Source organism: Bubalus kerabau, chromosome 15 (assembly GCF_029407905.1).
Source record: "Bubalus kerabau isolate K-KA32 ecotype Philippines breed swamp buffalo chromosome 15, PCC_UOA_SB_1v2, whole genome shotgun sequence".
NCBI lineage: Eukaryota > Metazoa > Chordata > Mammalia > Artiodactyla > Bovidae > Bubalus > Bubalus kerabau.
In genome coordinates, this window is record NC_073638.1 from 80,076,681 (window position 1) to 80,091,268 (window position 14,588).

The 14,588-nt window shown below is 39.0% G+C and overlaps 1 protein-coding gene and 1 pseudogene across 1 annotated transcript; both read right to left on the reverse strand.

Moving 5' to 3' along the window:
- Positions 1-895: 895 nt before the first annotated feature.
- Positions 896-1,821, reverse strand: LOC129627911 (olfactory receptor 8H3-like; annotated as a pseudogene).
- A 2,511-nt stretch (positions 1,822-4,332) lies between these two features.
- Positions 4,333-5,271, reverse strand: LOC129628477 (olfactory receptor 8H1-like). Its single transcript, XM_055547914.1, has one exon. It carries the CDS (start codon positions 5,269-5,271, stop codon positions 4,333-4,335), a length of 939 nt encoding a protein of 312 aa, XP_055403889.1.
- Between the last annotated feature and the right edge of the window lie 9,317 nt (positions 5,272-14,588).

Below are 14,588 nucleotides of genomic sequence, written 5' to 3' on the forward strand. Positions count from 1 at the left end.
ATTTCTAAAAGTGTTATAACTGTTCCTAAAATGGGCCTCTTTTCATAATAAAATTATCTAAATTTGTATGATACTGTTTAAAAGCTAATAACCATAAGTCATCATTCTGCAAATCAGTTGTCCTTAAAAGAACACCATGAATTTAGCATGTTTCAATATTTAAAATTATTTTCTTAAGGCATATTCCAGGAAAAGGGCTTCCCATGGCTCAAGGTTAAAATTTGTTGCCAATGCAAGAGATTTAGACGATGCATGGTTCAATCCCTGGGTTGGGAAGATCCCTTGGAGTAGAAAATGGCAACCCATTTCCATATTCTTGCCTGGAATATTCTGTGGACAGAGGAGCATGGTGGGCTATGGTCCGTGGGGTCACAAAGAGTCAAACACGACTGAGCATGACCAAAGTTCCAGGAAATGCCCAAGATCATATTAGATGAAGCAAATAATTACTCAAAAAGAAAGCAAATAAATAAATAGTTCAGTTTGTTTCTGGAAAGAGAAAAAAGGGGAATAAAATACAGATAAGAAAAAAAAAATAAACTGGTGAGCATGAACACTTACCTTCAATGCTATTTTAATTGTTCAGAACATTTTACCTGGGCTTCCCTCATAGCTCAGTTGGTAAGAATAAGCCTGCAATGCAGAAGACTCTGGTTTGATTCCAGGGTCTGGAAGATCCCCTGGAGAAGGGACAGGTTACCCACTCCGGTATTCTTGGGCTTCCCTTGTGGCTTAGCTGGTAAAGAATCTTCCTGAAATGCAGGAGACCCAAATTCGATCTCTGGATTAGGAAGATTCCCTGGAGATGGGAAAGGCTCCCCACTTCAGGCCTGGAGGATTCCATGGACTGTATAGTCCATGGGGTCACAAAGAATTGGACACGACTGAGCGACTTTCATTTCATCTTCTGCATGACTCTACTGAGAGCATTTTTTACTTCCTTGTTTCGAAGACTGTATATGGGTAGATTCAGCATGGGGATGACAATAGTGTAAAAAACAGAAGCTATCTGATCCTTTCCCAAGGAGTAGGATTTACTTGGTTTTAAGTAAGTGAAAATCATAGTGCCATAAAAGATGGTGACCCCCAGAAGATGTGATGCACAGGTAGAGAAAACTTTTTGCTTACTAGAAGTGGAAGTAATTTTGAGGATAGTAGACAGGATAGAGACATAGGACACTGCTATTGTAAGAAGAGACAGCACTAGGCTAGAGCCAGCAAAAGTGGATATGATGATTTCTATGTCATGTGTGTCAGTGCAGGACAAGGTTAAAATTGGGGATAGATCACAGAAAAAGTGAAAGATTATATTGGATTTGCAGAAATGCAATCTGCTCATGCAAAGTCCATTAACAAAAGAGTCCATAAAGCCAATCAAATAACGTCCAAAGACTAGGGACCAGCAGAGTCTGGTGTACATGATAATCGGGTAATGCAGAGGGTTGCAGATAGCTACATAGTGATCATAGGCCATGGAGGAGAGAAGGAAACATTCAGTGGCACCCAAGAATATAAAGCAACTCATCTGGATGAAGCAGTTCGGGTACGAAATGTTCTTGGTGGAATTCAGTAAATTGTCTAAGGTTTTAGGGGTGATGACACTTGAGTAACTGAGGTCAAGAAATGACAAGTGACTGAGGAAAAAAATACATGGGGGTGTGAAGCTGGGAATCCAGGTAGATTAGCAGGATCTTCCCCACATTCCCCAGCACAGTGATCAGGTATATCAGGAGAAAGAAGGTGAAGAGGACCAGCCGGATCTCTTCAGAGTCTGTCAGTCCCATGAGGATGAAGTCAGACACAGATATTCCTTCTGCCCATAGTGTTCAAATGCTCCAAACTGTTGAGAAATCAAAGTTGATATTCAGCAGGAATTACTTCACAAAGAGTCGGGCACTACTGAGTGACTGAACTGAACTGAGCTGAACTGCAAAGGAAAAAGTAATTGGAAATGAAATCTATTGGTTAATCACTAGGCCATATTTTGCACATGTATTAGAGTTTTGTGTTTTTTTTTTTTGATAATCAGAATTTTCAATTAAAATAATATTTTTTGAGTGTTAATATTCACCTTTGTGCCTGCTATGTAGCTTCAGGAATGTCTGACTCTGTGTGACTCCATGGACTGTAGCCTGCCAAGCTCTTTTGTCCACATGATTCTTGAGGCAAGAGGACTGGAGTAGGTTGCCATGCTCTCCTCCAGGGATCTTCCCAACCCAGGGATCAAGCCACATCTCTTATGTCTCTTGCATTGGCAGGCAGGTACTTTACCACAATGCCACCAGGGAAGCCAAAGGAAGAAGTGCAAATACCAAAGCATAATATAAACTTGAATGAAGTAAAATCTTTCATTTTAATGAATTCATTACTGTGCCTTCACCAGCAAGCAAAAATGAAAGAAAATATTTACTTGTATATTGAATAAGTGATACATTTGCTACATGTTGTGGAGAGTAAAACTATGACTAACCAAATTCTTTTCTCAAAGAGCTTACAATATATTTGGTGAGAGAGAAATATTATACACATACATTTTCTTTTAAAAATACCTCTTCAAATTAATCTTCACTTCCTTTCAATAAACATTTACATGTGATTGCCCCAATTCTTTCATTACCACTCAGTGTTTCATGCACAGTGAAAGCGTGGAGAGAGGCTCAGAGTGAGGGAATATATGTCTAATAAGTGATTCACTCTGTTGTACAGCAGAAACTAACACACTGATGTAAAGCTTTTACACTCCAAAATAAAAAATAAAAAATTTAAAAAATAAAATCAATATTTTCAAGGAGTCATCAAAGTTATAACATTTCATGCAGAATGTTAACTTGATGAATTCAATAACACTTCATGTCCAAAGAATGGCAAAATGAGCAGCTTTCCAACATACAACCACAGTCATCTTAGATTTCAATGATAAAAAGAATATTCAAGTTTATACATGTAAGTGTTGCAGAAAGTCTCAAAAAATATAGGAAATGTCAGAAATATCACGCATGTCCATAATATACACACACATAACCTACATAATTATCAATCTAGAAGAACACATACTAAACACATAATAACTTCTAGCATAATTCTATTTCCTTAAATTTTCAATATTTTCCAAATTTTTACAATATTAACATATCCCACTCAAAATGAAAAATTGTGAGGTGGTGAGTGTTTCCTTAGCTGTTTTTGTGTTTGCCTTTTAAATCAACCCAAAATAACTTATAAAAACACAACTAAATATTCATTACAAAGAAGTCACTGTGTGTTAAAAATACTGGAGCGATATCAATATTCTTATGATAATGGCCAACATTTATTAGTACTTAAATGCTTTGCATACATGAATTGATTTAATCTTTATAGTAACTATGTGTGTGAGTGCCGTATGCTGAGTCACTCAGTCCTGTCAGACTCTTTGCAAACCCATGTACTATAGCCCACCAGGCTTCTCTGTCCATGGAATTTTCTAGAACACTGGAGTGGGTTGTCATTTCCTTCTCCAGGGACCGAACATATGTCTCTTGCATTGACAGATGGATTGTTTACCACTGAGCCCCTGGGAAGCCCCTTATAGTAACTCTATGGCCCTGGAATTATTATTTATCTAGTGAAGTTGGGGAAACTTGAGGCTTGAATTTTCAGTGATTTATGGATTATATAAATACTAGAGCAACAGTCCTAGAATCTAAATTTTGGAATGTTTGGTTCCCAAGCAAGTGCTCATAATCACTTTGCTATAACGCTTCTCTATAAAGTAAAGGAAATGATTTCTGAAATTGGTATCATTGTTCCCAAAACTGACCCTTTTCCATCATAACATTCTCTGAAGTTTGATTATGTTTTGGAATATATATGACATATTTTAAAAGCTGACAACTATACTTTCTCATTTAGGAAATCAGTTTCACTTAAAAAATGTGTTTTGTTAGACCATGATTTTTTTAAATTTTATTTTATTTTTAAACTTTACATAATTGTATTAGTTTTGCCAAATATCAAAATGAATCTGCCACAGGTATACATGTGTTCCCCATCCTGAACCCTCCTCCCTCCTCCCTCCCCATTCCATCCCTCTGGGTCGTCCCAGTGCACCAGCCCCAAGCATCCAGTATCGAAACCATGATTTAACACTGTTCTGGTTTCCAATTATAATGTAGATTTCCAAAGGCATATTCTTAAAAATACCCAAGATTATATCTAGTTAGGCAAATGACGGCTCAGCAAAATAAATAAACAAACAAATAATTCTATTTGTGTCTGAAGAGACAGCAAGGAAATGCACTACAGGAATGAAAAGAAAAATGACTTTGAAGTTTAACATCACTGTTACTTTAATTATTTGGAGTCCTTTCTCTTCTTCATGACCCTATTGACTGCATTTTTTACTTCTTTGTTTCTAAGACTGTATATAAGGGGATTCAGCATGGGGATGACAATAGTATAAAAAACAGAAGCCACTTGATCCTTTCCCAAGGAGTAGGACTTACTTGGTTTTAAGTAAGTGAAAATCATAGTGCCATAAAAGATGGTGACTGCCAGGAGATGGGAGGCACAGGTAGAGAAGGCTTTCTGCTTCCCTGAAGTGGAAGTCATTTTCAGGATAGTAGACAGGATGGACACATAGGACACAGATATTGTGATAAGAGACACCAGTAGGGTGGAGCCAGCAGAAATGAATATGATGATTTCAATGTCATGTGTGTCAGTGCAGGACAGCGCTAAAATTGCTGGTCCATCACAGAAAAAGTGATAAATTATCTTTGAGTTGCAGAAATGCAATTTACTCAAGCACAGAACATTGACAGAGGTGTCCATAAAGCCAATCAAATAGGATCCAAAGACAAGAGAGCAGCATCGCCTGGTGGACATAACCACCTGGTAATGCAGAGGGTTGCAGATGGCTCCATAGCGATCATAGGCCATGGAGGAGAGAAGGAAACATTCAGTGGCGCCCAAGAAGACAAAGAAATACATCTGAGTGAAGCAGTTCAGGTATGAAGTATTCTTCTTGGAAGTTAGTAAGTTGTCTAAGGTTTTAGGGGTGATGACACTTGAGTAACTGAGGTCAAGAAATGACAAGTGACTGAGGAAAAAGTACATGGGGGTGTGAAGCTGGGGGTCCAGGCGGATTATCAGTATCATCCCCACATTTCCCAGCACAGTGATCAGGTATATCAGGAGAAAGAGGGTGAAGAGGACCAGCCGGATCTCTTCAGAATCTGTCAGTCCCATGAGGATGAAGTCAGACACCTGTGTGATATTCCTTCTGCCCATAGTGTTCAAGTGCTCCAAATGGTTGAGATCAAAGTTGATACTTGACATGAATTACTTCAAAAAGCTTGGGGTTTTATAAACAACATGATATACTTATATTTGATGTTATAGTTTGATGTTTCTAAAGAGTGAGAAGAGGGTTGTAGAGAGTATGAAAAGAAAACTCTTAATTTAACTATCAAATATAGAGACAAGGGTAACTATATTGGGATATAATGTAGCAAAACCTAGTACAATTGAATAGATAGAATGACTAATACTGTTTTAAGGCTTGTCATTATTAATGCATTTAGTTACCATGAGATTATTATACCATAGTTAGTACCATTTGACACATTCTTCATATGAGAAAAAAAGCACTGTGAATTTAGTTAACCCAACCAGAGTCAGAGCTATTAAATATTGGATCTGATATTCTATCAAGGTAGATTGACCGCAAAAGGAATACCCATAATACTATATTGTTATGTATGATTGATTCAACACACCTGCAAAATTTTTAGATATATAATAACAAAAATTGTTTGAGGTATATATAATTGATAATTTTATTTATATATATATATATAAATTGATACATAGATAATAGTTTGATATATATAGTTTAATGGATCATGCACTGTTCTTTATTTCCCAATATATTTACTATTATACTAATAGTAATATTAGTATACATTATTATACTAATGAAATATTCATTTCATCTTTAGTGAACTTCAGCAGCATATGCTAAATTATAGACCATATATTAGTATTAATCTTCAAACAATAGGATGCTTGTACAACTTGATAACTCAAAATTAAATTTCTTCCAAAATTATATTTCTAAATATGCACATTGATTGCAGGCCCTGATTACATCAACTCTGTATTTCTGGTTCTACAAATCTTGGCATTACTTAGGGAAAGCTTTAAATGATATCAGTGTACATATTCTGAAAATATCTCCATTTTATTTGATTCTACCTAAAACCTTCTACCTTTGAGAATAATACTTACTGGAGGCCAAGGTTGGTAAAATACACTTCTTTCAATATTATCTGTCTATGAAGTATGTTGGCCACAAATTTTGCTCACAAATAAAACACAAAGATCATGTAAGTTGAAAATTTCTGTAATAAACATGGTTCTTTTTTGAGATAAATTATTTTTAAATTTTAATGCAGTCATTTTGTTTTCTTCAGTAGGGAAAAATAAATCAAACTAGAAATTTCATTCAGCTCCTGAGTAAATGTAAAATTCGCCAGGAAGTTGTGCCTGAAAAGAATTTCAGGGCTCCACTCTATAGGTACATCAACAGAGAAGAGTGTGCTTTTCATCTCATCCTAATATTTACAGGGTAGCTCGTATACTGGGAATTGTTGATAATGAAACGTTTGCTCATCCCTGTGGAACAATTATCAAGAAAGATTGCTCTGCCTGTCTCCAGGGACAAAAGTGCAAGGACCAAAAGCAGCTATGATAGGATTTGAGAATTTAGTTGTCTTTCCCTTGCTGCTAAGTCATATCAGTCGTGTCCGACTCTGTGCGACCCCATAGACGGCAGCCCACCAGGCTCCCCCGTCCCTGGGATTCTCCAGGCAAGAACACTGGAGTGGGTTGCCATTTCCTTCTCCAGTGCATGAAAGTGAAAAGGGAAAGTGAAGTCGCTCAGTCGCATTCGACTCTTCGCGACCCCATGGACTGCAGCCCACCAGGCTCCTCCGTCCATGGGAGTTTCCAGGCAAGAGTACTGGAGTGGGTTGCCAGTGCCTTCTCCCTTAGGAGCCACAAAATGAAGAGTGTAATGGTTTGGTCTACCTTTGTGATGCTCTAAATTTATGCCCAGGGTGGTAGAGAAACTATTTCTAGTGAAATATCTACTCCATGACTAAAATCATCAGGGGCAGAATGATACACTTTTGACAATAAAAGTTTTATATTTAAATATGTAATACTATTTAGGGAGTAAATATGTTTGTTAAAAAGAAAACTAGAATATAACAAAATCCAAAGAATGATATGAAAAAAAAAAACAAAAAAACACTGTTGTAACAATTTAATGAATTGCTCCCAATTATTTTTATCATGGAGTACTTATCTGTATGCCTCTAGATTTGCATAATCACTATCATAATGTATAGTCAGTATCCACTCTCATTTTATAACTAAGTGAAAGTAAAGTCATTCAGTCGTATCCGACTCTTTGCGACCCCCTGGACTGTAGCCCACCAGGCTCCTCCGTCCATGGGATTCTCCAGGCAAGAATACTGGAGTGGGTTGCCATTTCCTTCCCCAGGGTATCTTCCCAACCCAGGGATCGAACACAGGTCTCCTGCATTGCAGGCAGATGCTTTAACCTCTGAGCCACCAGGGAAGCCCTAAAGCCACCTCAAAAACCATGATAAATGCAAAACTATGAGGAGAAAGTTTTTCTTACTTAATATTTTCTAACACTGAAACTCATTTTGTTCATTTTAGTGCTTTTCCTGATTTCAAACTATTCTTATACCGTTCATTGTGTCATGTCAGAAACCAAAGCATGATCTGAGATTTTTTAAATCTCTCTTAATTTAATGATGGTATAGCTTCATTCCCTAATTCATTACAGTTTTAACTATGCTATATATATATATATATATATATATACACACACACACACAAACATACATATGGGCTTCCCTGGCGGCTCAGAGGGTAAAGAATCTATCTGAAAAACTGGAGAATAGGGTTTGATTCCTGGGGTGGGAAGATCCCCTGGAGAAGGGAATGGTTATCCACGCCAGCCTTCTTGCTTGGAGAATTCAATGGACAGGGAGGCTGGAGGGCTACATTTCATGGTGTTGCAAAAAGTCAGACATGACTGAGTGCCTAACACTGTCACTTCCATATACATACGGATAGATAGAAAGATCACACACACACATATATACACACACACACACACACATATTCCTTTTTCCTTAATCTAGAAAGATTGAAAGTACACCAGGGATAAATACAAGGACATTTGGAAAAAAAAAAAAATATATATATATGGACATTTAATCATAACTCTGAACAAATAAAATATATTTCTGCTTCTTATGCTTAACAAGAAAAGCGTGGCATGTTTTTCTCTTAGAAAGGGAATCAGATGAGACCAGATCAGTCTCTCAGTAGTGTCTGACTCTTTGCGACCCCATGAATCACAGCACGCCAGGCCTCCCTGTCAATCGCCAACTCCCTGAGTTCACTGAGACTCACGTCCATTGAATCAGTGATGCCATCCAGCCATCTCATCCTCTGTCGTCCCCTTCTCCTCTTGCCCCCAATCCCTCCCAGCATCAGAGTCTTTTCCAAAGAGTCAACTATTCGCATGAGGTGGCCAAAGTACTGGAGTTTCAGCTTTAGCATCATTCCTTCCAAAGACATCCCAGGGCTGATCTCCTTCAGCATGGACTGGTTGGATTTCCTTGCAGTCCAAGGAACTCGCAAGAGTCTTCTCCAACACCACAGTTCAAAAGCATCAATTCTTCAGTGCTCAGCCTTCTTCACAGTCCAAATCTCACATCCATACATGACCACAGAAAAAACCATAGCCTTGACTAGACAGACCTTTGTTGGCAAGGTATTGTCTCTGCTTTTGAATATGCTATCTATGTTGGTCATAACTTTCCTTCCAAGGAGTAAGCGTCTTTTAATTTCATGGCTGCAGTCACCATCTGTAGTGATTTTGGAGACCAGAAAAATAAAGTCTGACACTGTTTTCACTGTTTCCTCATCTATTTCCCATGAAGTGATGGGACCGGAAGCCATGATCTTCGTTTTCTGAATGTTGAGCTTTAAGCCAACTTTTTCACTCTCCACTTTCACTTTCATCAAGAGGCTTTTTAGTTTCTCTTCATTTTCTGCCATAAGGGTGGTGTCATCTGCATATCTGAGGTTATTGATATTTCTCCCGGCAATCTTGATTCCAGCTTGTGTTTCTTCCAGTCCAGCATTTCTCATGATGTACTCTGCATATAAGTTAAATAAACAGGGTGACAATATACAGCCTTGACATACTCCTTTCCCTATTTGGAACCAGTATGTTGTTCCATGTCCAGTTCTAGCTGTTTCTTCCTTACCTGCATACAAATTTCTCAAGAGGCAGATCGGGTGGTCTGGTATTCCCATCTCTTTCAAAATTTTCTACAGTTTATTGTGATCCACACAGTCAAAGGCTTTGGCATAGCCAAATAAAGCAGAAATAGATGCTTTTCTGGAACTCTCTTGCTTTTTCCATGATCCAGCAGATGTTGGCAATTTGATCTCTGGTTCCTCTGCCTTTTCTAAAACCAGCTTGAACATTAGGAAGTTCACAGTTCACATATTGCTGAAGCCTGGCTTGGAGAAATTTGAGCATTACTTTACTAGTGTGTGAGATGAGTGCAACTGTGTGGTAGTTTGAGCATTCTTTGGCATTGCCTTTCTTTGGGATTGGAATGAAAACTGACCTTTTCCAGTCCTGTGGCCACTGCTGAGTTTTCCAAATTTGCTGCCATATTGAGTGCAGCACTTTCACAGCATCATCTTTCAGGATTTTGAATAGCTCAACTGGAATTCCATCAGCTCCACTAGCTTTGTTCATAGTGATGCTTTCTAAGGCCCACTTGACTTCACATTCCAGGATGTCTGGCTCTAGGTCAATGATCACACCATCATGATTATCTGGGTCGTGAACATCTTTTTTGTACAGTTCTTCTGTGTATTCTTGCCACCTCTTCTAAATATCTTCTGCTTCTGTTAGGTCCATACCATTTCTGTCTTTATCGAGCCCATCTTTGAATGAAATGTTCCTTTGATATCTCTGATTTTCTTGTAGAGATCCCTAGTCTTTCCCATTCTGTTGTTTTCCTCTATTTCTTTGCATTGATCACTGAATAAGGCTTTCCTATCTCTTCTTGCTATTCTTTGGAATTCTGCATTCATCTGTTTATATCTTTCCTTTTCTCCTTTGCTTTTTGCTTCTCTTCTTTTCACAGCTTTTAGTAAGGCCTCCCCAGACAGCCATTTTGCTTTTTTGCATTTCTTTTCCATGGGGATGGTCTTGATCCCTGTCTCCTGTACAATGTCACAAACTCATTCCATAGTTCATCAGGCACTCTATCTATCAGATCTAGGCCCTTAAATCTATTTCTCACTTCCACTGTATAATCATGAGGGATTTGATTTAGGTCATACCTGAATGGTCTAATGGTTTTCCCTACTTTCTGAAATTTCAGTCTGAATTTGGCAATAAGGAGTTCATGGTCTGAGCCACAGTCAGCCCCTGGTCTTGTTTTTGCTGACTCTATAGAGCCTCTCCATCTTTGGCTGTAAAGAATATAATCAATCTGATTTCAGTGTTGACCATCTGTTTTGTCCATATATAGAGTCTTCTCTGAAAGAGAATAGCAAGGCAATATTAAAGCACAGAAATAAAAATTAGATACCTGATTTTATTAGCATTAAATGAATACAAAATCTTGAAATTATCTACAGAACAATATATATTCAATACAAGTGAAAATTAAAATATATATACAATTAGAACCACAGCAAATGTAAGGAAGTTTCAACAGTGAGGATGTTTCATACAATTATCAAAATCTGAGCATTGTAGTTATGATGCATGGATGAAAATCCCTGGTCAAGAAAGAAGGGGAAATATAATCAATTTACTAATTTTCAATAATGATAATGAAATATCTTGAAGGCAACTAATCTGACTCAGACACTGTGCTTAGAAGAAAAAAAATTGATGTTAAATTAATAAAGGGAATGAGTGATGAGTTAAGACAGTATCCTCAATAAGTCCCTAAAGTAATGCATAGTATGTTTCATCAGTTGTCACTTACAATACATTATAATGTAAAATATTTTATTGTAACATGAAGTTTGCTGGCATCAGGCACCAGTAATACGTATCTGAGAAGAAAATTAAAAATTTAAACCAAACATATATATGTGTACTCACAGATCCCTTCACATGAATTGTCTTCAGTTATCCAAAAACTGAAGAGCAATTATCACTACAGGAAGTTTCTTTTTGATGTATGATACAAAAGAAGTCCTAAAAACTTGACTCCAATGATTTAAAATCATACGAACAAATACAGATCTACGTACATTCATTTCCATATCCTAACCACTAAAGGAAAAAATCGTTTAAAAAAGTCTATTACTCCCTATGCCATGTTTAATATACCAGCAAGCAATGTTTTTGAAAGGATACTAGATAGAATTTTCAACTAAACTAATGTTTTGGAGTTCTAATATGCAGAGGATGGTCCAAATTCCAAGGCAAGTTATAAACATGATTAAGGAAGAATCACTGATCTTAATAAATCCATTACTTTGTTTCCAAAAGCCAAAAAAGCAAAGAAAACATTTACTTAGGAGGTGGTCCTAAGATGGCGGAGACCACTTTTTCCCACACCAATTCATCAAAAGAACATTTAAAAGCCAAGTAAAATCCACAAAACAACTTCTGAATGCCGGCTGAGGACATCAGGCACCTAGAAAAGCAGCCCACTGTCTTCAAAAGCAGGTAGGAAAAATATAAAAGATAAAAAGAGAGACAAAAGAGGTAGGGATGGAGATCCATTCCAAGAAGGGAGTCTTAAAAAGAGAGACGTTTCCAAACACCAGGAAACACTCTCACTGCCGAGTCTGTGCTGAGCCTTGGAAGCATAGAAGGCAACATAATAGGGAGGAAAAATAAGTAAATAATTAAAACCCACAGATTAGGAGCCCAACCATAACTCCCCCAGCAGAGAAGCAGCCAGATGCCTGTGCCTGCCAGTAGCAAGCAGGGGCTGGACAGGGATGCGCGGGCTCCATTGCTTAGAGTAAGGATCAGGCCAGAATGCCCCCGAGGGTAATCAGAGCGAACTAATTTGGGCTAGCAAACCAGACTGTGGGATAGCTACCACGTGGAAGGCCCTAAGACACTGCCAGGCCCTCTCACAGAACAAAAGGCAGAACAGAACTAGCTGGCTGCAGACCATCCCCCTCTGGTGACAGGCAGCCAGAGCCGGAAGAGCGCAATCGCAGCCCCAGAGAGACATTATCTGCCAAACTGCAAGCAGGCTTCTTTGCTCACTAAGACTTCCTGGGGTTCTGGGCAGTCATCTGCCTGAGAAGGTGCACTAGTTGTACACCTAGAAAACCAAGTGGCAGGGATGGGAGAGGCATAAGTCTCAGTGACCGCGCTTGCCAAACAACTCATCACCCGAGCTGTTCAGAGCTGGGAAGGGTGCAAAACGCAGGCCCAACGGAGTCTGTGCCTCTGAGGACTACCCGAGTGCCTGAATATGAGCGGCTTAGACCTGGGAGGTGCATGCAGCCCAGGGCCAGCCTTGGACGGTTCCCGGCGGAGCAACCTAGAGCCTGAGCTGTGTGGGCAGGAGGGTGCACTCGCCGTGAGTGGGGGAAGGCCCAGTGTGGCTGAGGCACTGCAGCACATGCCAGTGTTATTTGTTTGCAGCCTCTCTCCCTCCCCACAGCGCGACTGAACAAGTGAGCCTAAAAAAGTGTCCACCACCGCCCCCTTGTGTCAGGGCGGAAATCAGACAGTGAAGACACCAGCAAACAGAAGCTAAAACTGAGGGAACCGTCTTGGAAGTGACAGGTGCAATAGATTAATACCCTGTAGTTAGTACCGACTACATAGGAAGGGGCCTATAGATCTTGAGAAATATAAGCCGGACCAAGAAACTATCCGAAAATGGAAAGGTTGTTGTTGAATCACGTGAAGACACCAGGATTCTTGGCCCCCAGAGGAGAAGAATTCAATCTGGGGCCAGAGACGAGGCTTGATTGCTCAGAGCTTTTGTGTAATAAAGTTTTATTAAAGTATAAAGGAGATAGAGAAAGCTTCTGACATAGGCATCAGAAGGGGGCAGAAAGAGTATCCGCTTGCTAGTGTTAACAATGAAGTTATATACTCTCCATTGAATCCAAAGAATGTCTGGAGGTTGTAAAGACCTCACCAGACTTACTCCCATAATTTACATTTTAAGATAACAGAATTAGCCAGAAGGTTTAATCCAAAGACTGTCCTCAGGCAGGATACATCCTTGTAAAGACCAGGTCTACTCCCATAAGTTATATTTTAAGATAACAGAAGGTTTAATCCAGCTGTTGCTGCTGCTAAGTCGCTTCAGTTGTGTCCAACTCTGTGCGACCCCATAGACGGCGGCCTATCAGGCTCCCCCGTTTCTGGGATTCTCCAGGCAAGAACACTGGAGTGGGTTGCCATTTCTTTCTCCAATGCATGAAAGTGAAAAGTGAAAGAGAAGTCGCTCTGTCGTGCCCAACTCTTAGCAACCCCATGGACTGCAGTTTTCCAGGCTCCTCCATCCATGGGATTTTCCAGGCAAGAGTACTGGAGTGGGGTGCCATTGCCTTCTCCGACTGTCCTTAATCCAGAGACTGTCCCCAGGCAGGATACATTATTGTTATATAATCCTAAGGAATGTAGAGAAAGAAAAAAAAAAGTTTGCTTTTCTTCCTCCAGACCCCTCTCTCCTTGGGGACCCCTAGACTCCTTATCAACCTGCCTAAGAACTGACTCTCTCAAAATGAACTGACCCCACAGTGCCCACAACAACATCAGAGAAAGTCCTAGATATATTTTTACTATTTTTAAGATCATTCTTTCCTTTTTTTCTTCTTCTTTTTTTTCTTTTCTTTTTTCTTTTTTTAAACTTTTTTAAAATTTTAAGTCCTCTATTACTCCTTTAATTTTCATTTTTATAACCTACTATTACTTTAAAAAAAAAGACTATTTTTAAAGCAAACTTCATATATATATATAACTTTTGTGACTTTTTTCCCCTTCTTCTTCTTTTCTTTAATATTGTATTTTTGAAAATCCCACCTCTACTCTAGAATTTTAATCTTTGCTTTTTGGCATTTGTTATCAATTTTGTACCTTTATGAACCCAATCTTCAGTACCTACTTTTACTTGGGAGCTAGATTACTGGCTTAACTGCTCTCTCCCTCTTTGGACTCTCATTTGTCTCCACTAGGTCGCCTCTGTCTCCTCCCTCCCCCTTCTCTTCTCTACCCAACTCTCTGAATCTCTGTGTATTCCAGACAGTGGAGGACACTTAGGGAACTGATTACTGGATGGATCTGTCTCTCTCCTTTTCATTCCTCCCTTTTATCCTCCTGGCCACCTCTGTCTCCTGCCTCCCTCTTCTCTTCTCTGTATAAATCCATGAACATCTCTGAGTGGTCAAGACTGTGGAGTGCACATAAGGAAGTGATTACTGGCTAGCTTGCTCTCTCCTCTTTTGATTCCACCTCATCTCATTTGGTCACCTCT